At 33.5% G+C, this 26369-nt stretch overlaps 1 protein-coding gene across 4 annotated transcripts in view; it reads right to left on the bottom strand.

The window, feature by feature from the left end:
* Positions 1-26369, bottom strand: part of PTBP2 (polypyrimidine tract binding protein 2) — an 83755-nt gene that overhangs the window by 49235 nt on the left and 8151 nt on the right. For all 4 annotated transcript variants that reach the window (XM_044238738.1, XM_044238735.1, XM_044238736.1 and 1 more), the window contains exon 3: positions 10127-10202. In XM_044238738.1, coding sequence (XP_044094673.1) covers positions 10127-10202 — 76 coding nt within the window. The remainder of the gene's footprint in view (positions 1-10126; positions 10203-26369) is intronic.

The raw sequence follows: 26369 nt of genomic DNA, 5'->3' as shown, positions 1-26369 counted from the left end.
AGATAGTCTACTGTTTCAAACAAATTTTGGATTGCACAACTTAGTTAACTGATACGGAACATGTCCAATACTGCAGAGAATTCCCTTGTACTTCTTGTTAATCCCAAAACCCATAGGCAACATTTATACTTAAAATGGATTATCTGTTCTTTATTAAACTTTATAAAAATGGAATCACAGATTCATTTCAATGATTTGTTTTCTGTCTGGCTTCTTGTGCTTCATATACTGTCTTAATATTCACTCATGTTTTTGTATTTGTTAATAGTCATTCTTTTGTTACTAATTAGTACTCTACTATATGATTATACCACAAATCATTGACCCATTTTCCTATTCTGTGTCACAGACATTTGGTAATTTCAAGTTTGGGACCATCATGAATAAAGTTTTTTATATACATATTGTACAAGTCTCCTTCATTGGGTAAAAACCTAGATGTAGAAGTACTGGGTGATAGGCCATGTTTATGTTTAACTTTATAAGATACTGACAAGCTGTTTTCCAAACTATTCTACACTTTTACCAGCCATGGTGAATTGTTCCATTTGCTATATATCTGCATCATTTATGTTGCCAATCTGTTTAACTTTAGCCAAAATTCTAGTTGGTGTGACAAGATACCTCATAGCAATTATAACTTGTTTTTTCTTGATGACTAGTACGTATTTTCATGTGCTCATTAGCCAGTCATATACCTTCTTTTATCTATTTCAAAAATTAGGCTATTTGTATTTATAGATGTGAAAGAATTATTTCAAAGAAAGAAAATTATTTATATATTCTGCAGAGAAGTCCTTTATCAAAAATAGTATTAATATGTGAATATTAGTATCTTTTCCCAATCTGTGACTTGTCTTTTCATTATCTTAACAACATCTTCTGATGAAAAGGTTTTCATTTAGGTAAGATGTGGAGTTTATAAACTATTGCTTTATGGGTAGTGATTTTCGTGTCTTCCCTAATAAATCTTTACCTCAAGTTGTGAATATATTCTATAATTATTTTTAAAAAGCTTTTCCATTTCATTTTTTAGGTTTAGGCATATATTCATTTATTATTTCTGTACTGTATTAAGTAATTTGAGTTTCTTTTTTTCATATGTGTTTCCAACTGTTTTCTGGCACCATTTCTCCAACTGAATGACCAAGACACCTTTGTAAGTAATCAGTGGACCTTAAATGTAGGTGTTTACTTCTGCACACTATTCTGTAAATACTCACCTTGCTAATACTAAACTGTTTGATTACTACAAGTTTACTGTGAATCCTGAAATTAGATCGTGTTGACTTTTTTCTTTTGGAAATGGTTTTATTTAGTTCATCTACATTCTTTTTTATTTCCACATAAATTTTAGAATCCACTTGTCAATTTCAATTTAAAAGCCTGTTGAGCTTGACTGACTTGAAGATTCAATTCCATTCAATTTAGGAGAAAATGGCATTTTAACATTGAGTTTTCTGATTCATGAACATGGTTTCTTTCTCATTTAGGTCTCTAATATCTCTCTGCCATGTCTTGTATAGTTACTGGTATTAATGTCTCCCACATTATTTGTCAAATTTATTCCTTAATATTTTGTCTTTCTCATATTTTTGTAAAAGCATTTTAAAATTTTCATTTTCCAATAATTAGCTAATAATATCAGGAAACTATTTTTGTATAATGAACTTGTATTATGTAACCCTTCTAAATTCAGTGATCAGTTCTATGAATTACTTTGTAGATTCCTTTGGGTTTTTTATTTTAAAAATCATGCTGGCACAACATGAATGGACTGGAGTGTATTATGCTAAGAAAAGTAAGTCAGAGAAAGACAAATATGTGATTTCACTCATATGTGGAATTTAAGAAATGAAACAGATGAACAAGGGGAAGGGAAGGAAAAATAAAATAAGATAAAACAGGAAGGCAAACCATGAGAGAGTGTATAGTTAAGAGAACAAACTGAGGGTTGCTAGAAGGGAAAAGAGTAGAGGGATGGGATAAATGGGTGATGAATATTAAAGAGGACACTTATGGGGATGAGCACTGGGTGTTATATGTAAGTGATGAATCATTAAATTCTGAAACCAATACTACACTTTATGTTAAATTAGTTGAATTTAAATTTTTAAAAAATTACATAGCAAACAGTTGAATCGCAAGTTAATACAAAGTCAGATATTTAAAAATAGTAACCAAATATCATATGCAGTATTGTGAATTGCCAGAAACACACTTCTCTGTAATTAATAAACAAATATAATAAATATAATAAAATTAAACTCAGTTTCAAAATAAAAACAAAATGCTGACTATGAATAAGATAGTTTGATTTCTACCTTTTTAAGACTTATGGTTTTTATTCTACATGCACTTATGTATACAAAAAGCTGGAAAAATTGTGAACACAGAAATCCTTACTTCATTCCCATTTAATTCAAGAAAAAAACATTCAGTATTTCACTATTAAAGAATGGAATTTGTTTTAGGCTCTTATTAGACCTTTATTCGCCTTGTGGAAGTTCCCTTATCTTGCTAGTTTTCTGAGATTTGTATCATGAATGAATATTGTATTTATCAAATGCTTTTTCTCTTTCTATTGACATGAAATTTTCTTCTTCATTCTATCATTGTGATAAATTATACTGAGTTCACTTGCAAATGTTAAAATTTACAATCCTCCAGTAAGCCTCAATTAATAATTATCGAGTTACTATTTACATATTGCTGGATGTGATCTGCTAACATTTTGTTAAGAATGTCTGCATTTATGGCCACGGTGGCCAAACTGTGGAGGGAACCAAGATGCCCTTCAACGGATGAATGTATAAGGAAGATGTGGTCCATATACACTATACACTATGGAGTATTATGCCTCTATCAGAAAGGATGAATACCCAACTTTTGTATCAACATAGAGGGGACTGGAAGAGATTATGCTGAGTGAAATAAGTCAAGCAGAGAAAACCAATTATCATATGGTTTCACTTATTTGTGGAGCATAAGAAATAACATGGAGGACATGGGGAGATGGAGAGAAGGGAGTTGAGAGAAATTGGAGGAGGAGATGAACCCATGAGAGACTATGGACTCTGAAAAACAATCTGATGGTTTTGAAGGGGTGGGGAGTGGGAGGTTGGGGGAGCCTGGTGGTGGGTATTATGGAGGGCACATAATGCATTGAGCACTGGGTATGGTGCATAAACAATGAATTCTGCTACACCGAAAAGAAATTAAATTACCAAAAAAAAAAAAAAAAAAAAAAAGAACGTCTGCACTTGAGGGTGGTGGGGTTATGGACATTGGGAAGGGTATGTGTTATGGCGAGTACTGTGAAGTGTGTAAACCTGGAGATTCACAGACCTATACCCCCACGGCTAATAAACATTATACGTTAAAAAAATTTTAAAATTTAAAAAAAAAAGAATGTCTGCATTTATGTTAATAAAATATATTCGTTTGAAACCTTGACTCCTTACATCTTCTTTGTTAGATTTTGGCATCAGTTATAGCAGCATCATAAAGTAGAATTTGCAGTATTCCCTGCTTCTCTATTTTCTGAAAAAGTAAACTGAAGAAAAAGTATACTTTGAAGCTTCATAACCTGACTGAAATCACCTATGCCTGCAGTAATCTTCATGGAGAAATTTTAAGTTCCATTTTCATAACAGACACAGAGCTAATCTGTATTTATTATGGAGTTTATATCACTTTTGATAAATTCGGTTTCTAAAGGATTTTGTCTATTTCACCTAAGTTGCTGAATTTATTGGCATTGTTGCTGCTTGTAATACTGCCTTATTTCCCTATTAATATTCTGTAGGATCTGTACTGGTACCTCTACTTTCATTCCTGATATCAGTATTATAGTTTTGATAGAGGATTATTAAACTTCTTGCCTAATATAAGCCTTTTCTAATATAAGTATATAGGTGTAGACATATTTTCCCCCCATGTACTTTCTTGCATTATAGCCAACAAATTTTGATATATTTTCACTTTTATTCAGTCAGAAAGATACCCTTATCCTTTCTTAATTCATGTATTGTTCAGAATTACATAGTTCAATTTCTAAATTATTTGGTAATTTCTCAGATCTCTGTTTTTGATTCCTACTTAAATTTCATTATAATCAGATACTACATGAGTTCTCAGCCATTTGAAATCTATTGAGTTTATTTTATGTCCTAAAATATAGTCAGTCTATCACAGTGCTATGTACACTTGAAAAGTTATTCTGAAGTCAAGGTACAGTTTCCTGAATATGAGTTAAGTCCAGCTAAAGGACAACACTGTTCAAACTCTCTATGTACCTATTTTAAAGATCTAATTGTCCTATCAATTACTGTTAAATCAACTAATTTTAAAATATCCAACAATGATTATAGATTTTTCTCCTTGGCTTTATATATTTAATGAATGCTAAAGTTCTGTTATTACAGTATACAAACGTTTTCCAATATATTAACCCTTTTAAACACACAAAAGATGCTTTTTTAGTATCTGGTAATACTCCTGGTCTTGAATTCTACTGACTGAAGTTAAAATAATCTCAACTTTCTTGTGCTTGTTGTTTGCACAGATAATTACTTTTCACCCTTTTTACTTTCATTCTGTGTCTTTCTACCTCAGTCTGACTCTAGTAATAGGTACTACAGTTAGCACCAGTCTGACAATCCAGTCTGACAATCTCCGCCTTTAACTGAACTTCTTAGATCAGTAATGTCTGAAAGAAATGTTCAGCAAATCACATAATCTTAAATATTCTATTAACCACATCAAAAAGTAAAAAGGAATAAAATTAATTTTAATAATATATTTCAGTTCAATATATCTGAAATACTACCGTATCAACATATAATCAATATTTTAAAAAATGAAGTATTTTGCATTCTTACTACTTCTGATTACTACATCTTTGAAACACACATGCACCAGACATACATCTCAACTGGGAATAGCACATTTCAAGTGCTCATGGCTTCATATAGCTAGTGATTACTACACTAGAATAAGGTTTTGGGGTTTTTTGCCAGTTTACTTTTACACATTAGTTTTGTGTTAAGAGATTAGTTTAACATCTATTTTTTAAACTACCCAGTGTTTTTGGTGGTGTTTTTCTTTTGCACTGCACTAATATTTGATAGTATTCCATTTTAAACTGTCTATGGGCTTTTTCTTTTTAAAGAGCCCTTTTGAGATTTATTCACATACAATAAGCTGCATGTATTTAAGGCATACAATTTTTGATATATGCACACATCCATGAAATCTTCTCTAAGAAATACTAAAAGTATACATATCCCTCACCCCCAAATTTCCTTTTACTCTTCGCAACCATGTCCCCCTTGCACTTCCCCACACCCATATCCAAACTGCTTTAGTTTGCGTCTCCTTGCATTTTATATAAATGGAATCATACTCCTTTTTCCCACTTTTTTCACACAGCATAATTATTTGGAGATTTATCCCTGCTACTACATATATCAGTAGCTTACTCTAGGCAAGTCTGGCTGGTTCAGCTGGTAGAGCATGAGACTCTTCTTGATCCTGAGGTCACGAGTTCAAGCCCCATGTTGGGCGGAAAATAGATTATTCTCTAGGGCTGAGTGGTATTTCATGATATACAATGGAATACAATGCCAAAACTACAATGTATTTATCTATTCAGCTGCTAGTAGACATCTAGATTATTTTGGGCTTTGGGTATTACAAAAAAAGCTACTATGAACATTCATCTTATTTCTTTAGTTTTTTTTTAAGTGAACATATGCCTTCATTTCTCATGCATAAATGCCTAAGAGACAAACAGCTGCATCATTTCATAGATGTCTGAATTTTAAGAAATGGCCTGATTATTTGCCCAAGTAGTTCTACAAGTTTACATTTCCAACAGTATATGAGCTATGGTTCATCCACATCCTTTCCAATACTTTTAAATCTTTTCAATCTTTTAAATTTTAGCATTGTAATAAGGGGTAATGTTACCTCACTTAAGTTTTAACCTACATTTCTCTAATGATTAATACTTGAGCATCTTTTTCATGTGCTTATTTGCCATACGTTTTTGCTCAACTATCAAGTACTTCTGCCAATTTATTACATTGGGTTGTTTAGTTTTAGAGCTTCTACAGTCCAAATTTATATATACCCTGGATCAAAGTTCTTTATCAGCTATATGCTTCAGAAAGATGTTCAGATATTTTATGGCTTAATTTTTCATTCCACTATCAATGTCTTTTGAAATACTTTAAATTTTAAAAACTCACAAAGTCCCATTTGTTCTTTTATAGATTATGCTTTTAGGGTCCTAACCCAAAGTCATAAAGATTTTCTACTATGTCTTCTAGAAGCTTTATAGTTTTGGATTTTATTTACATCATGTATGGCCCACTTAGAGATAATTCTTAACTATGGTATGAGATATAGATCCAACTTTGTTTTTTTTTGCTTTGTTTTGTTTAAACATATGGCTACCTTAGTCAAAAACTAGCTGTCCATAATTACACAGGTTTATTTCTGGATTCTATTCTGTTCTATTAATCTATTTATCTTTCTTTATGCCAATGTGACATTGTTTTGACTACTCAGCTTTATAATAACATTTGAAAATAGGAAATCGGTCCTCCAACTTTTTCTCTATTCACATTTAACTATACTTCCTTGTATCTTTTTTTTTTTTTTTTGGCAATTATCTCAATATACAGCCTTAATAGAATCTACATAAAAGAGTTAATATTCTATCATTTCATATAAATAATAAAAACCCTGTAACTGTAAAATTCTATTTTCACTTAGTGCTGTTGTCCTAAGAACATCTACATATATAAATAAACCACATAATACAAAGGTTTGTTTTTTTTTTTTTTTAGTGTACAGTCTTTCAAAGAGACTTAAAGGAATAAAAGAAAATCTTTTTAATTTACACACACACTTGCCATTCCTGGTACTCCTGGTTACTTCCTGCAAATCCAAGTTTTTACATAGTGTCATTCTATTCAATCCAAAGTTAGCTTCCCACCCTTTAGTAAAGGTGTTGGTCACCTGTAAAATGGCTTTTTCCTGACTGTAAGATTTGCTCTTTATCATTAGTTTTCAATATTTTGACTATTATGTGCCTAAGTTTGGTTCTTTTTATTTATCCAACTTGATATTTTTCTTAAAATTTTAGAAGTTTTCCTTTACTTCCTCACTAGTACTCCAATTATACATGTATTAGACAGCTTATACATATATTAGGCTGATTCATTTTCTTCTCTCCGGAAAACTTAATTTCTATCCATGTGTATTCAAGTTCAATAACTTTTCTCCAGTTGTCTCCAGTCTGTTTTTCATCTCAAATATATTTCAGAGATTTCTATATGCTACCTCTTCTTCTCTCTTAACACATACCTCTATGTGTTCACTCACTACATAGTATTTTCCTTTATAGCTTTAAAAATATTTACAGTCCTTGTCTGTTAATTTCATTATCTATCATTTTGGTGTCTGCTCCTATTTAATGCTTCTCTACTTTATGGAATGTTCATGCTTTCCATAATTTGTGATTTCTAATGGTGGATATTGGTAGATATTGTGAATGACAATGGTGGATAGTGTGAATGACAGTTCACAAAATGAAGACTGAATCATGTCTTCCTTAGGGGGTACTGTTTGGTTTAGACAAGCAATTAAAATTACTGGTGATCCTTAATGTGTTGTCAGGCTAAACTATCTCAGTTTCTTAACTTAGTCTTAAGGTTGGCACTTAATATAGTGTGTGATCCATTTTCTACAAGACTGGGCTTTCTGTAGTCTAAATTAAATGCCTGAGTTTCTCGCCAAGATGTCTGCATTCTGACTTTCCAGAACTCTAAGGTCTCAGAGCACTAAACAACCTTTTGAAACCACTATTCTAGCTCTCAGTCCCAAAGCAGGCTCAGTTCTAACGGACCATGCGGAGTTCTCAACCTGCACAGGCAGCCCAGCTATTATTCAAAAATGCTCAATCAAATGAATCCCCACACTGAATTCTGATCCCTGCTCTATGCTTAAACCTCTGGACAGCTACCTTTTCCAGGACCCTTCTCCACAAATCCCAGATGTCTGAACAGCTTTGAATTCCAAAGCTGGAATTCAAGCTCAGTAAGACTTCCATACTCTGCTTAGATTCCCCTTTCCTGTATATAACCCAAGGCAGGAAGCCAAAGTGATTATGGGATTCACCTCATGTGATAATGATCTTATTCCCTTCTTTCAGAGATCATTATCTACTACTGTCTGTTCATTAATTCCAGACAACATTTTTCCAATATACTTTATATAATTTCATAGTTTTTCATTTTGGAGGGCATCTCAGGGGGAGAAGGGAAGGCTATTACTCTGCCATAGCCCTACATATTAATTTTTAAAATGTTTCAACTATTCATCACTACATATATTGTTTTAAAAAATGAAACTAGCAAAGCACCATTACAGACATTTGAACCTGTTTAATTATTTGTATACCATACTTTGACTATCAAAAAACTATGGCCTAGTGACTTTGTTTTATAATCATGGAAAAGTCAATAATAACGATGTGTGGGCAAATACATTTCCACACCATTATGACTATATTTGGTAAGTACTTCACTACAGTTTTTATTTAACTGAACTGCCAGGCATGTGCATGTGCGTGCTGAAGTGTACATAACATAAGCAATAGCTACCTAAAGTAAATCAAAATGCTTCTAGTCTTTTACAACCCTTTTACTATCCAATACAATTAATTCCTCAAGCAAGTAATTCACGAAAGGAACTCTGATTTTAGGTAAACAATGTAAAATGCAGGGTTATAAGGTAAACTAATTCAGTTGTTGTTGTCGTCATCATCATTATCAGATTCAAATTTGGGTCTATAAAACTAAACTAGAGTTTAGTTTTTATAGACATTACAAACAACTAACAATGTTATTTCACACATATACAAGAAAAATATCCTAAGTATGAAGATCATAGGGAGAGAACATTAAGGAACTCAATTCAAGCAATTAAAATATTATTAGAGCAAAGAAAAAAGGGTGAAAACACACAAAAAAAGACAACTATGTAGCTGAATCTTTTTTTTATTTAGTTGGGCTTTAGAGCTTGTGGGATGCAGAATACTTAAAACACAGTAATTCCCTTTATCTGCAGTTTTGCTTTCCATGGTTTTAGTTACCAGTTGTCAATCACAGCCCAGGAGCAGACCTTCTGAGATACTGTACCATAACATTGTATCACAACACCTACACCATTCACCTAGCTTCATCTTATCACACAACCATCTCATCATCTCACATCATCTTAGGAAGACAAAGGGTGAGTACACCCTTCATAATACTATACGGTTATCCTTCTTCCATTTTTAGTTGTTGTTAATCTCTTAATATGCCCAGTTTATAAACTAAGCTTTATCATAGGTATGTATGTACGTATAGGAAAAAGCATAGTATATTTAGGGTTTTATACCACCTGCAGTTTCAGGCATCCACTGTGAGTCTTGGAACATATGCCTCAGGGAAGTGGGGTGGGCAGGGGGGTGGTGAGGACTATGTAAAAAATATTCTAAGACACGCAAACGCAAAAACTAAAAACAAAAGTACAAAAGGGCAAGAATGGGAGGATTTAGAACATGAAAGAAAAAGGTTTATATTTTTGTGATTTAAAAAAGGCAATAAAGGGCGCCTGGGTGGCTCAAGTGGGTTAAAGCCTCTGCCTTCTGCTCAAGTCATGATCCTAGGGTCCTGGGATTGAGCCCCACATCGGGCTCTCTGCTCAGCAGGGAGCCTGCTTCCTCTTCTCTCTCTGCCTGCCTCTCTGCCTACTTGTGATCTGTCTGTCAAATAAATAAATAAAATCTTTTTTAAAAAGGCAAAAAGACTTAGTTAGGTACTTGTCCACAGAAGTCACCAAGTTTAGGTTTTTTACTTTAATACATTCTTTACACACTTTACACAATTTTTTACACATATATACTCTATTAAAATTTTACTCTGCAGCATTTCAACCGAAACATTTAAAACACTTAACATAAATTAGAAAAGGCTATTCTCACAAAAGACTATAAATTTTAGTTTTAATATTCTGCCCCATAAAATGGTAAATAATTAAGCAACACTGTTAAGAAAGAAACACTTACCTGTAACCACCATGCTGCTCATATTAGAGTTTGGACTACTGAGAACACTGCCTGAGAGTAGTTCGTCAGATCCTCTCTATAAAAAACAAAAAACAAAAAACATTAACATAAAACATCTTTAACTTTAAAAATATGAACCTGTCACTTATCTATATTTTTCAAATATTCACTGAAAAACAAATGTCAGGTGTTATACTATTGGGAATAGCTTAAAATTTCAACCCCTAAAAAAGAAAAATTAACTCTACTTTCTTGTCAGTCTTTCTCCCTTTTCCACAAAGCCAAAGTTTTTCCTTCTTTCCTTTCACCTACGTATTGGTTCACTATCAACAATAAAAATATTTTCTTTTTGTGCTTTTATTTTTTAAGAGCAGTTTTAGGTTTATAATAAAAATGAGAAGGCAGCAACAGAGATTTCTATATACTCCCTGTCCCCAAACATACATTGTGTCCCTCATTATCAAAACCTCCCAGCACAGTGGTACAGCTATTACCAAGGATCAACTTGCAGTGACACATCATAATCACTGAAAATTCAGTTTACCTGAGGGTTCACTCTTGATCTGTACATTCAATGGGTTTGAACAAATATATAATGACATATTTCTATCATTACTGTGTTGTATACAGTATTTTCACTGCCCTAAAAAAATTCTCTATGCTCTGCTCTATTCATCCTTCCCCCAACCCTATCCCTGGTGAGGGGGAGTTACTTTAGAAAATAGTTTGGAAGTTTTATAAAACAAATATACTCTTACCACACAATCCAACAATTGTGCACCTTGGTATTTACCCAAAGGAACTGAAATTCAATGTACACACAAAACCCTGCACAGAGATATTTATAGCAACCTTATTAATAGTTGTCAAGACTTGGGCGCAACCAAGTCTTTCAGTAGATTGAATGAATAACTAAACGGTGGTATGCCCAGACAATGGGATATTTTTCTGAAGTAAAACAAAACGGGCTATCAAACCATGAAAAGATAAGGAGAAACCTTAAATCCATGGAATTAATTTTTCTTTAGAGCGTTAACTGTGTCTCAATTCATTCTTTTGCAAGTGGCTGTCCAATTGTTTCCAGCAGCATTTGTTAATGAGACTGTATATGCTCCATGGTATTGCATTTGAGCCTTTGTCAAAGATAAGTCAACTGTATTTACAGGGGGCTCTACACTGGGCTCTCTATTCTGTTCCACTGACCTATTTGTCTATTTTTTCATCAGAAAAAAATTCTCTTGATTATTGTAGCTTCACAGTAAGTGCTGAAGTTGGGTAGTGTCAAACCTACAGTCTTGTTTTTCCTCAATATTGTGTTGGCTATTCTGTATCTTCTGTGCCCCCCACAACCTGCCCAGAAACTTCAGAAACCGCTTGCTGATATCCAGAAAATAACTTGCTCTGATTTTGAATGGGACTACATTAAATCTATAGATCAAGTTGGAAAGAACTGACATCTTGACACTACTGAGGCTTCTTATCCACAAACATGGACTATCTCTCCACTTATTTTGGGTTTTATTTCATTCATCAGAATTTTGTAGTTTTCCTCACAAAGATCTTCTATATTTTGTGTTAGATTAATACCTAGCTATTTCATTTTCTGGGATGCAGTCAAGAGTATGGTGTTTTAGGCAACGCTGTTGGGACCCCTCTCACTCTTGAGAGCTTTTTCTGTATCTTCACTTAATATACTTCTATCACTTTAAAAAAAAAAAAGTATTTTTTTTTTTCATTTCAAACTACATTTGTTCACCACTGATACACAGAAAAGCAAGTGACTTGTATGTTAACTTTGTATCTTGCAATAGTGCATTAGTTCCAGACTTTTTGTCATTTCTTTCAGATTTTCTACACAGGCTATCACGTCATCTGCGAACAAAAATTTTATGTTTTGCTTCTTGATCTGTATACCTTTTGTCTCCTTTCCTTGCCCTACCACATCAGCAAAAACTTCCAATAGAATGTTTAAAGGAACCGATGAGAGGGAATGTCCTTGCCTCCTACAAAGTGCTGAGTTTCTGCACATTAAGTATGATGTTAGCTGTAGTTTCTTTGTAGAGTTTTTTAAAGATTTTGTTTATTTATTTGTCAGAGAGAAATGGCTCACGCACAAGCACAGGGAGTGGCAGGCAGAGCAGGCAGAGGGAGAAACAGGTTCCCTGCCAAGCAGAGAGCCTGATGCAGGGCTCCCTCCCAGGACCCTGGGATCATGACCTGAAAAAGCAGAAGCTTAATCGACTGAGCCACCCAGGTAACCACAGATGTTTTTTCATCAAGCTGAGGAAGTTCTCCTAAAACTAGAAGCTACTTCTAGTTTTTGTAAGTGGATGCTGGATTCCGTCAAATGCTTTTTCTGCATCTACTGCTATTATCATACGATTTTTTTCTTTTTCTGGACTGTTGATGTGAGAGATTATCCTAATTTTCATTGTTTTTACAGCCAAGAATGCAATATAGCATTAAGAAAAGGTGCTCATAGTTTAGCTTCCACCTACCAGCTATGTAACTAGGAAATTACTTAACTATTCTAAGCTTCCTCATTCATAACATGGACAGAACATTTGTATCAAAATCCTTGGGATTAAATGTTATGATCCACAAACACTGATTACCAGACAGCATGCCTGGCCCACATGGGCAGTGTTCACTACAATATTAGGTGCCAACCAAGCACAGGGCGCACATGTAATTGCTGACTAAATAAGTGAATGAATGCTTATTAACAATTGCCCTAGTTCTCAAAAAACAAAGACTCCCATACTTTTCAAAAGTATACCTGAATTCTTTTCAATAGGTCTTATCAGTTTGCTTTTTAGATGTATGAGTCAAAATGCTTCCATCCCAGTGGATTCATAAGTAAATCTGGAGATGAGGAATGAGGAATCTTAGATCTACTGAAGTATAAAAGAAAGCCTGTAATCCTGATGTGATGCATGCAGGACACCCTCTCCTTCGTACAATGTATGTAGGAAGTAGGAATGACAAAGTCTTGTTGATTTCTTAAAAAAAATCCTTTATTTGTGGGCTTTTTTTCTCCCTCAAATGATTTCACACATGCTGCTACAAGAACAGGTTTAACAGCCTTCATATCTGAGTCAGCAGAATATCAAGTTATTTGAAATTCTAGATATTTTTACCAAAATTACTGAAAATGTTTATAAACATTTTTTTTAATTATGTTGGTCTTTCCACTGAGTATAAAGCTCACCATTCTATGTATTGTACTGAAAATATTAATGTTTCCACATTAACTGATGGCACAGTTTTACTTGATCTATCTTGGCATAGACACTTAAGCTGGAAGAGAGAAAAAAATCAAATGACTGAGGGCTCTGGGTGGCTCAGTGGGTTAAAGCCTCTGCCTTCGGCTCAAGTCATGATCCCAGGGTCCTGGGATCAAGCTCTGCATTGGGTTCTCTGCTCTAAAGGGAGCCTGTTTCCCTTCCTCTCTGTTTGCCTCTCTGCCTGCTTGTGATCTCTATCTGTCAAGTAAATAAATAAAATCTTTAAAAAAAAAAACAACCAAATGACTCAACAAAATAGTGATTGATAGATGTTCCACAGTAGTGACTGCTGAAACAAAAACTGAATTAAAACTTAAATTTGGATTAACAATCCCTACTAAAAATAGGTATTCTCAAAATTCACCTAAAATGGATGTCAAGTAATGGTAGATTCAATTAAAAAGGAAATTAAGTGTTAAGATAGACACTGGTGTCCCTTTTAAAATCTGACCACAGAAACTTTTTCTCCTGTGTAACAAAAATAACCATTTCGTGAGAAGTGAACATCCCACAAATCAGGAAAATGTTAATATGCAAAGATACAATCTGCATGTAAAAGAAAAAAAATAGGTGTAAAAAATAGTATGAGCAGAAAAATTAAATGACGTTTTATATTCATTTCAGTACTTGAAAGGTTTCTAAGTACCATCTACCACTCCCAGGTAGAAGGCCTGCTGAAGCTACCCAGAAGGCAAGCAAGAACTGAAGACTGAGGTAGGTTGACTAGAATCCCTGGGCTCTGTTAGGTTTCAGGACTGAGAACTGCCCAAAGACTTTCTTTTCTGGAAAGGAAGGAACCATGACCCAAAGTCATAGGGGCAAGGATGCCAACCAACATCAAGTACATGAGAAAAGCTAGATTCTCAGAAAAGCAGGTACTCAGTGAGTATTTCTTTAAACACAGAGGTGCTGCCAAGGAGACATGCACTGGGTGCTAGCTACCTACCAGAAGCTGTGGGGAAGCACTAACTCCTACAACGCAATAAAAATACAGACTACGGATGGCAAGGATACACTGAAAGGATCAATAAAAAACAAAATTGAGTTTTAAACAAAATAAAAGAACAGACAAACCTCAGTGTGAGAATAGCAAAAGGAAAAAATAAACAGCACAATTATATATTATCAGACCATGCAGACAAGAACAAAAGCTTAGAAAATAAAGAAGCAACAAGGTGAAAGAAAGCTGGAGCAGTGAATAACCTCATCAAGGAGACTGATACCATTTTCTTAAACCAGCACGACTTTAGCTTATGAGAAATAAACTTGTCTATTTATAACACTATGTTCTGCATTTAATACAGTAACTTAGCCTTCACCCTAACATATATTTACCTAAAATGTGAAGAAATGGAACTGTAATTTTAACTGGCTATCTCTATAAAGGGGGAGGGGGGGAAGAAAAAAGATAAAAAGAAATTGGATCCTTAATACAATACACAAACAAAAAATAAATTTCTGATGAATTAGAGACCACTGTAAAAGGCATAACTTTAAAAATTTTTGTAATGTATGAAAGTATCTTCATGATCTGAATATGTGGGACTTTTTAAGTTAAAACACAAGAAAATAAACCATGAAAACTATTAATAAATTCTCCCACAGAGTGGCCACAAAATCTCTATAAAAGAAACTGTATCCCAACAAGAGATGAAAACTTAAAAACCATTATTAGAGACTGCTTTAAAGATTTCCAACAATCAACAGCTAAGATTCCCAAAAGAACAAGGGAAATATTTAAATGGGTAGAAAAAGAACACATAAATAATTTTAATTATGACAGCACAGAGAACTTATAGCCATATTAAAACTCTATCCATTAAAATTAGCAGCTTTTGTTCATCAAAACACAGCATTAAGAAGTGCCAAGGAAAACTACCAACTAGGAGAGAATATTAGCAACACATATAACCAATAGAAAATCAGTGACAATAATACATAAAAAAACTAAAAATCTGGTTAAATTCAAATTTTTATTAGGCAAAGATACAAGTAGGTATTTGACAAAATTTCACAAAAGTAGAAACACTAATGGCCATAAAGATATTGAGGGAAAAATAAAATGTAACACTTCATTAATAATGAGGAAAATATAAAGCAAGACCAAAGAAAATATTACACACTAAAATGTTAATAATTAATGAATTTAATACTTGACCAAGGGCTGATGAGAATGTGAAACGGCAAGAACTCTTATATACTGTTAACATAAATTGGAGCAATACTTTGAAAAATAATCTAGTATTACCTTGAAAAGCTCAACATACTCTACACATTATAGCACTATTTATTCTTAGATATATACTCTAAAAAACTTGCCGACATGCACCAAGTAGTACGAAAGTGTTCAGAGCAGCACTATTCTTAAGTCAAAATGGTATATGAGCCAGTTGAATTCCAACAAGAAGAGAAATACATCAGGGTATTTTCACAGATTAATACTATACTGCAATGAATATTGTTTAACTACAAAAGCATAGCTAATAATTAAAAACATCGTTAAAGTCAAAAATTAAGTCACAGAAAACATAAAATGGGCATACCATTTTCATAAGACTCAAGAAAACACCAGAATGATATATTTTTGCCATATACATGACAAATTCATATATAAAAGGATAAAATAATTCCTGCAGTCACTACTCATGGCAGGGTAGAAGGGAAATTAAAAAGAACACAAACCATATGCAATAGCATTGGTAATATTCAATTAATTACTTCCAAATATTTAGAAAACTCAAGTCCAAAAATTAGAAAATGTGAAGTTCTCCCCAGCTCAAAAATCATTAAATTTATTAAAATTCCTTTCAAAAACTTATACTTATCTGTTTCTAATATTCATAGAAGAGAATCACACCACAAATGCTGCTTCACACCGTCTTCCTTTCATTTAACAAAACAGTTTAGAGATTCTTTAAAAACTCAACACTACCAATATACTTCATTTTATCAACATTTTCATCACATTCTAGTATACTGGTGTACCATAGTTTTTTAAGTTCTCAAGCTGTTATGTTTCAGTTATATGCAATTCATCCTTGTATTTAAATACCCATGAAAGTCACAAAAGCAGATCATAAGCTACTAAACAGTAACTCAATAAATTCCATAAAGAAGAAATTGTACAGACCATATTTGCTCAAACACAGTAAGACACTTTGTTTGATGGGGAAAAAGAAAAATAAAAATTCAATTGTTTTAGCTTGATTAAATGAAATTTTGAAATGGTTCCCAAATAACTTGGATCAAAATGTGCATATAAACTTAAAATACAGACTTGAGAAAATTTAGAAAGACATTACCCCCATAAAAAAATAGGCAAAAGATTAAACTGAAAAGCCATTTCATCTTGCTTACAATAAAAACCAATTCAAATTAATACATTTAAGTGCCATCTCATGTGTTAGACTAGCAAAACCCCAATCACTGAACAATATACTCTAAAAATTGGGCAGGCTACTGGGAACAGAGACACTCATGTACTTTCTATATAGCGGTACCAGGAAAAAAAAAATTCCACTTATAACCATGGAATGATTTCCAGGATACACTTACCATTAAAAAGGAAGTTATAGCTGTTATAGCCTGTATACACTGCCTCTTTCTCTCTAGGGTGATGGGAGGGAGAATGTAAGAAGCAGTTCACGTTTGTTTATATTGGATAAGGATATAAACCAAAAATTAATGAAAATGATATCTATAATGGGATAGAAACAGCAAATTAGAGTAGACAGGAATTTAAGGATCATTATAAATGTAGTTTGTTTTACTTTCACTTGGGAAAATTAAGCCAAAAATGGGAGGGTCCTTAAAAATCAAAAGGAAAATGAAACCATTAAACCTAACTATCAACTTGGTAGTACAACCACACATAGAATTCTCTCAATAAACTTCAAAATTCTGTAATTACACTATTAGGACAAAAATAACTGCAAAGAAACCTCAAACTATATTCAGTAATTACAATGTCAGTGTAGTACTGATGTTCCTTTAAAAAAAACTAGTATACATATGCAGTATTTTGTTAATATTAGCAAGCAAAAACATTCAATGTACAAGAGGTACAAATATAAAATCAGAAAAGTAAAAATTATAAAGTTAAATGTAAGCTGAAAATAACAAATGAGCTCACAGTATTTGTCTTCAAAACACTACTAGCTCTGTCCACTAAAAGCTTTGAAGTAATAACAACCTAACAGCAATTAACACCTTTGCTCTCACATTACTGTGGTCTCTAAGGACCACTACCCACCCAGAGGAACCGGAACATTCATAAAGAAATGGCTAATAGGGGTCTGGACCAAGAAATGGTACTTCAAGCAAGTAAGTATCAAAGCTATCCATGTTACGAGTGCTTACTGGCTCAAGAAATAAGGTATGAGGAACATATCAAATGACATGGAGGTATAATCACCGAAATCAACAAAGTAGAAAATCACATAGATGACCCAGTTTCTCTTTATAAAGAGACTTAAAAGGCATTCACTAGGGGAACCTGGGTGGCTCAGTGGGTTAAGCCTCTGCCTTACATTCAGGTCATGATCCTGGGGGTCCTGGGATCAAGCCCCACATGGGGCTCTCTGCTCGGTGGGGAGCCTGCTTCCCCTTCTCTCTCTCTGCCTGCCCTCTGCCTACTTGTGATCTCTGTCAAAAAAAATAAATAAAATCTTTTAAAAAATGTTTAAAAAAATTTTTTTAAAAGGCATTAACTAAATCAACATATCGACTTCCCTTGATTCCTGATTTGAAAGGGGGGAAAGACATTTTCAAGGCAATTGAGAAATTTGGACTACTACTGGAAATTAGATTATATTAACAGACTATTTTATATTTTATTTAAGCATAACAATGGTATGAATATCATCCTGAGATTACATCTGTTAGAGACACACAATAAAATACTTAGGGATGGTATGAAATTATCTAGATTTCCTTTAATGTTCTCCAAAAGGAAGGATTTGTGTATTAACTGTACCAGTCATACCACTTTTATGTTATCTTGAATGTTTAAAAATGAAGCTTAAAAAATTAAAATGAAAAAATTGACAAATATATGGAAAGACATTTTGTGCTCATGAATTAGAAAAATCAATAGTTAAAATGTTCATACTACCCAAAACAATCTACAGTTTCAATGTAATCCCTATCAAAATTCCAGTGGCATTTTTCACAGACATAGACTACACAATCCTACTATTTGTATGGAACTGCAAAGGACCCATATAGCCGAAGTGATTTTGAGAAAGAACAAGAAAGCCGGAGGCATCGCACTTCCTGATTTCAAATTAGTAATCAAAATAGGATGGTACTGGCATAAAAACCAGATACACAGATTAGTGGATCAAAAATCCCACATATTTAGGGTCAATTAGTTTATGAAAAAAAAGCCAAAAACAGAAAATGGGGAAACAAAGTCTATTCAATAAATGATACTAGGAAAACTGAACAGCTACATGCAAAAGAATGAAACTAGAATACTACCTCATACCATACACAAAAATTAACTCAAAACAGATTAAATACTTGAACATAAGACCTGAAACCATAAAACTCCTAGAAAAAAAAACACAGGTGATAAGCTCCTTAACACAGCCTAGGTAATGATTTTTTGGATTTGACACAAAAGCAAAGGCAACCTAAAGACCTCCAGAATGCGAGAAAATATTTCCAAGTCATAAACAGTTGCCCCTCTTATCTACAATTTCAGGTACACATGGTCAACTGCAGTCTGGAAGCAGATGATCCCTCTTCGGAAGTACTGTCAGAAGGTTAATACCATCCTAATCCTACATCACAATGCCTGTGTCATTCACTCACTCCATCTCATCACACAGCCATTTTATCGAATCACCAGAAGGGTGAGTAAGTACAGTACAATAAAACATTCTGAGAGAGAGAAAGAGAGAAATCAAATTCACCTAACTATAAATGGTGCTATTTTATTAGTTATTGTTGCTAATCACTTACTGTACCTCATTTGTAAGTTAAAGTTTACAAGTATGCATGTACAACAAAAAACTCAATATATATAGAATTAGGTACTATTTAGTTTTAGGCATCCACTGGATAGAATGTACCCCCTGCGAATAAGGGGATACTATGGTACTTGATAATATTCAAGAATTATAATATAAAGAATTCATATGACTCGGAAAAAAGTAAAACAATTACAAATGGGCAGATGATCTGAATAAACATCTTTCCAAAGAAGACAAGTATATGGCCAATAAGTATGTAAGAAAGTACTCAACATCACACAGGTCATCAGAGTAATGCAATTCAAAACCTCAATGAAGTACCACCTCACACCTGTTAGAAAGGCTATTATCAAAAAGACAAGAAATAAAAAGTATTGGTGAGAATGTGGAAAAAAGAGATTCCTTGTGTACTACTGGTAGGAATGTAAACTGTGCAGCCACTATGGAAAACAGTAAAGGTCCCCCCCACCCACGAATTTTGTTAAAAGTATCATTATACAATCTAGCAATTCCACTCCTGGGAATTTACCTGAAGGAGAGGAAATCACTATCTCAAAAAAGATGCCTGCATCCCCATGTTCACTGCAAAATTTACAACCAAGCCATGGAAACTAACCTAAATGTCCTTCGATGGATGAATGGATAAAGACAATGTGGTGTGGAATATTATTCAGGCATTAAAAAAAAAAAAAAGGAAATCCTACCATTTACAACAACATGGATGCTCAGTCAGAGAAGGATATTATGCTAAGTCAGAGAAAGACAAATACTTATGTATGATCTCACTTACATGTAAATCTGATTTTAAAAAACAAAAACAAAAAACTAAAAACTGAACTCACATATACAAAAAACAGATGGGTGGTTGCCAGAGGTAGAGGATAGACAAAATGGATGAAGGTGGCCAAAACATACAAGTTATGTTTTGTTGGCAGTTACAAGATAAATGAATCCTGGAGATGCAATGAACAGCGCTGTTACTGTTTATTGCATTGTATGCGTTGAAGAGCTAATAGAGTAAAATCTTAAAAATTCTCATTACAAGGAAAAAATCTGTTACCCATAAGGGGAAAAAAAATCATTTAAACCTTGATAATACACTATATAAAAATTAAATTCCAGGTAGACTGAGGCCTTAAATGTGAAAACCAAAAATTTCAAAAAACTTTCAAAATAAAGTCACTGTATGTAAGAACCAGAGTTAAAGAAAAATTTCTTAAAACCAAAACATAAATGTGATGTTAAAATTTCCAAATTCTATTTGTCAATTAAAAAAACAAAAAACAAGCCATAGACATGAGTTAATTACAGTATATGTAAGCAACCTGGCTTTAGTATCCACAACATATAAAAACTCCCAGGAAAAAGACTAAAAATTACATTAAAAAGAAAATGGACCAACTGTATAAACAGGTATTTAACAGAGTAAAAACATTAGTGGCCTATAAACTAAGAAAATGTATCATTCATACTCAGGGAATTCAAGCTTAAACAAGACACCATTAACATGTTCCTTAGACGGACAATTAAAAAGTCCAACAATGTCAATTATCAGAAAAGATGTGCAGAAACAATTTCTCATACACTGCTAGTAGAGTATCAATTAGTACAACCACTTAGAAATGCAACACGTAACTAAATTGAAAATAGACACACACTATAATCCAGTGATTCCACCTCCAGAGAAACTTGAATAGTAACAATTATTGATATATGTACAATACTCAAAATTTGTAACAGGAAAAATTTAGAAACAACCTCAGTATTTATCAATAGGGTAATGGTACACTCATAATCACATACCAAATGGCAATGAAAGCAAATGTATTAGAGCAACATATAAGATTAGGTTAAAAAAATAAAAATAATACTAAACGGAAAGGACAAGTTACAGAATACACACAGTATGTGGCCCAGACATAAGCTAAACATGTAAAACAAAACCATATATTGCTTAATATACAAAAAGATAAATAACACACACAGGGAAAGTATACACAGGAAAGGTAAACACCAAATTCAAGATAATGTTACCTAAGGTAAAAATAGAGGGAAAGTATATGGAGGATGCAATGAACTTAACGTTAATGATGCCTAAAATTCACATGCTGAAGTTGTAACTCCCAATGTCATGGTATTTGGAAAATGGAGACTTTGGGAGATAATCAGGGTTAAATGAGACCTAACTCTATGCCCTCCAAAATTCTACATTTTCAAAGGAATCCTCCACAGAACCTTTAATACCATTAAAATGAATTCACTTTGCATCTTATTATTTTACCTTTATTCCCCCAACTTCTTTTGGATGTCTTTAATTTTAGTCACTCCCATCCTCCAAGTATCTTAGAAGTTATATGCCCTTATCTCTATTTTTACTATGCCGACCCTTACAATTTTAAAATGTAAACTTAACTGATTCACTTTGGACTTGAAATTTCCATCCTCTAGACTGGTAATGTCCCAAAGAAATGTAAGATGAGCAACACTTAAGATCTTACAAATGTTGTAATAGCCATATTTTAGAAAGTAAAAAGGATACAAATGATATTTAATTCAAAATATTGTCAATATGTAATAGATATAAAAATTACATTCTTTTTTTTATCATACTAAGTTTTGGAAATTTATGTGCATTTTACAACTGGAGACTAGTTTAGTCACACATCAAGTGTTCAATAATCATGTATGACTAGTTGCTACTATAATGGACAACACAGCTCAAAACAATACTACAATCATCAGAACTTAAACATCAGCTACTTGATACTCCCTTTTGTGTTATTATGATATAATACTTTTAGTCCTATTTTTTAAAACCCAAATCAATCACTGCCATTACTTTCTTATACTGCAATTAAATTTACCCACAGTCCTACCAATTTCTTGGTTAACCTTACTTCTCCCATCTCAAAACCTCCTTTCTGGAGTCATTGACCTACTTTCTAAAGTACAACCTCTAGAAATTCTTCAGTGGGTCTGCTGATCAATTTCCCCAATTGCTTTTCTTGACAGAGAGGAGGTGGTTGATGTGCTTCTGACAATGTCACTATTTTTTTTTTTAAAGATTTTATTTATTTGTTTGACAGAGAGAGATCACAAGCAGGCAGAGAGAGAGAGGAGGAAGCAGACTTCCTGCTGAGCAGAGAGCCCGATGTGGGGCTCGATCCCAGGACCCTGGGATCATGACCTGAGCCGAAGGCAGAGGCTTTAACCCATTGAGCCACCCAGGTGCCCCTATTTTGTTTTTCTAAGTGATAATTAAGCTGATTATAGAATAGGTAGTTATTTTTATTCAACACCTTGAAGATACTATTTGACTATCTTCTGCACCCCTATGTTGAAGCAGCATATTGTGTCTTTCCAGTTTTTATTCTTTAAGAAATCTGATTTTTCTATGGCTGCTTTAAAGAGCTCTGGGTCTGATGGTCTGCTCTTTAACTATGATGCATCTTAAGTTTTCTTATGCTTCCTAAACCTAAAAATGCGTAAAGCTCATCAATTCTGGAAAATTATGACTCTTCTATTTTAAACTTTCATATTCTGCTTCTCTTTGCAATCTTTACTTTCTCTTTCTGGTACTCTAATTAGATACTTGTTAGAATTCCTCTTTCTTTCCTCTGTATCTTTTAACCCCTCAACTATTTTCATCTTTTTGTTGCTCTTTGTTAAATCAAGTAATTTTTATCTTTCAGTTAACCAATTCTCTCTTTAGTGTTATCTGAGTATTATCTCTTTAACACAGACTCCAGGTTCTCTTAAAAATTTAAAATGTACACTTGAGAGGGCACCTGGCTGGCTCAGTGAGAGGGGCATGTGACTCTTCATTTATGGAATCATGTGTTTCAGTCCCACACTAGGCACAGATATTATTTTTTAAAAATTAATAATAATAATAAACTATTTTTTAATGATGTACACTTGAAACTAATACTATATGTTAACTACACTTCAATTTAAAAAATTTAACTTTTAGACAAAAAATTATCTCTAATAGCTATGTAAAAAATTTATATTATTTGGCATCCAGAGGTGGTGCACCTTCCAAATAAGGGTGGCTCAGTGGGTTAAAGCCTCTGCCTTCGGCTCAGGTCATGATCCCAGCATCCTGGGATCGAGCCCCACATTGGGCTCTCTGCTCAGCAGGGAGCCTGCTTCCTCCTCTCTCTTTCTGCCTGCCTCTCTGCCTATTTGTAATCTGTCAAATAAATAAATAAAATATTAAAAAAAAAAAAAAAGAAAGAAAGCAAATAAGGTATATAAAGAACTACAGTAACAATCATGATCATCATTTGATCATCATTATGTGCCCTTCTGTGCTAATAAATTTTATGTGTTATCTCATCTTCAAAATAACTTTTGAGGTAGGTCCTATTAAATTAAAACCATTTAAAAATTTGTTAAACTAAAGCTTAGAGATTACCTTCAATGTTATAGAGGCCAAAACCTAGCTTACTAGCAAATTCTAGATCACATGTTCTTAACTTGACAAAACCTCCATTGAAAAAACATTCTTGTCCACCATCAATAACTTCAATTTACATTAAATATTGTGCTTCTATTATACAAATTATAAGTAAACTTTAAGATACACTTCTTTTACATATTCTTTAAGAAAACTGATGAACGGATGTTTACTGCGCACAGACTATGCTGACCACAAACAAGGAAAAAGAAGTTATTACAAGAAATATTACTGGGAATAACACTATATATACACACACACACGCACACACACATCATGCAACACATGTCTTCTAATGAAAAAACATACCACAGCTTATAAAATATTACCAAAAAACAAACAAAAAGAGAATATGATAGTCTCTAGATCCAATACCCATGATACATGAACATTTTAAATTACAACATCAGAACACAATCAGTAGATGCAGACTGGGGCAACTCTGTGGGACCAACAAGTTTTCTTCGAAAATAAAATGCAATGTAAAACAAAACAAAACCAAAAAACCCACAGGGGTGAAAGGAGAACTTGCAGATTAAAAGAAATAAAACAGGCATATCGATATACTGAATGTGTTCACCTTACTTGATCCTGATCTTCCCCTCCCACTAAAAAAAAAAAAAAAAACTGCAAAAATACTGACTTTCATGAGTCAAGTAAAATTTTAACACAGATTTGGCACTTGATAACGTCAAGGAATTAACAGTATTGTGATTATATTTTTTTTAAAAAAGGAAACAGGAGAGAGAGAGTCCTTTCCTTTTAGAGACACACCAAAACATTTACAAATAAAGTAATAAAGGGGTGCCTGGTGGCTCAGTCAGTTAAGAATCTGACTCTTGATTTCAGTTCAGGTTATGATCTCAGGGTCATGAAATCACGTCCCATGTCAGGCTCCATGCTCACCTTGAAGCCTGCTTAAGATTCTTTCTCTCCCCTTCCTTATCCTATGCCCCTCGCCACCTGCTGAAGCACTCTCTCTCTTTAAAAAAAAATAATAGGGCGCCTGGGTGGCTCAGTGGGTTAAGCCGCTGCCTTCGGCTCAGGTCATGATCTCAGGGTCCTGGGATCAAGTCCCGCATCGGGCTCTCTGCTCAGCAGGGAGCCTGCTTCCCTCTCTCTCTCTCTGCCTGCCTCTCCATCTACTTGTGATTTCTCTCTGTCAAATAAATAAATAAAATCTTTAAAAAAAAAAAGTTTAAAAAAAATAATAGTAATAATGAAAATACAGTATTTGCAACTTGTCTCAAAATACTACGGGAAGAGAAGAGTAGAGTGGATATCACAAATTTTACCAATGGTTTATTGATGATTATTGGGACTAAGTGACAGGTTAAATATTGGTTCATGATAACTATTGCCTTTTTCTATGTTCAAAATTCACAATATATTAAATGAATCATTCTTCAAAAACACTCATCTGTCATAAGTTTTTGTGACACTTTACGTCTAAAGTAAAAATATTACTTAGCCATGTTAACCCCTACTACAGTACATCTAAAACTAAGAAAGCTATTACAATTTAGCAATACAAATCAACCAAATAAGAGATCAAAATATTAACATTTACAAAGACTCATTATTCTAATTCATAGCATTCCATGTAATACCAAAACCAATCTTCAGAGTTCATTCTCCAAATTCCAAAAACAGCGTAATAGTGCGCTATTTTTATGAATGGGAACGTAAAGGTATACAGAGTAGTGCTTACCAGATGAAATACAAATTTCATAACCTGCACTTGAGGCTTTCTACAACATATTACCATCTTCTCTTTCTCTCATATCCATACAACAAACCCTTATACGAACGAACCTATTGCTACAGAAGCTATTCTGTGTTTGTGAATTTGCGCCAGCCCATCAACACAACTTTGGCCATGTCATTCCCTCAACATATACTACTTACCTCCTATCCCAAATTACTTACAATGCATATATCACAACTCACTACTTTTGTGAACTCTACTCAGATCCTACCAAACCAAACCAATCTCTCCTATCATGGCCATATGGCACATGCTTAAATGTTAGGTACTCATCTCTTCAACTACACGAGGTCCTAAAAGACATAGCACTTTCATATTTACAGCTAAAAGGAAGAAAGTTGTAAAATAAAATTAGTGTCTATCTTTTTACTGATAAGTGGCTTACAAGATTATAAGAGTACTGAAGCCAGAGACCTTTAGGAGTCATTAATTATTTACTGAGTATGTACTACTTAACACATACTATTGATGATGGAGGAGCAATAAAACAACTTATTGTTGAATACCTCTACCCTCAATTAGCATATATTCCCTCAGCCTTTGAGTTACAAATTAACAATGTTGTCATTTAGTAGACACACTAAAAAAGTCTGCAACTGGAAATTCTAATGTAAACACCTAAGCATGAATATCTGTACAGCATTTTAAGAAACATCAGAATCTAAAATCCTGAATAAAAGTTTTCAGTAACATACCTATTATAAACAATCACTTATGTTCAATTGTTAACAATTAACAGTTGGCATTA

Source organism: Neovison vison, chromosome 2 (assembly GCF_020171115.1).
Source record: "Neovison vison isolate M4711 chromosome 2, ASM_NN_V1, whole genome shotgun sequence".
Lineage (NCBI taxonomy): Eukaryota > Metazoa > Chordata > Mammalia > Carnivora > Mustelidae > Neogale > Neogale vison.
This window is presented reverse-complemented; position numbering and strand designations above follow the sequence as displayed.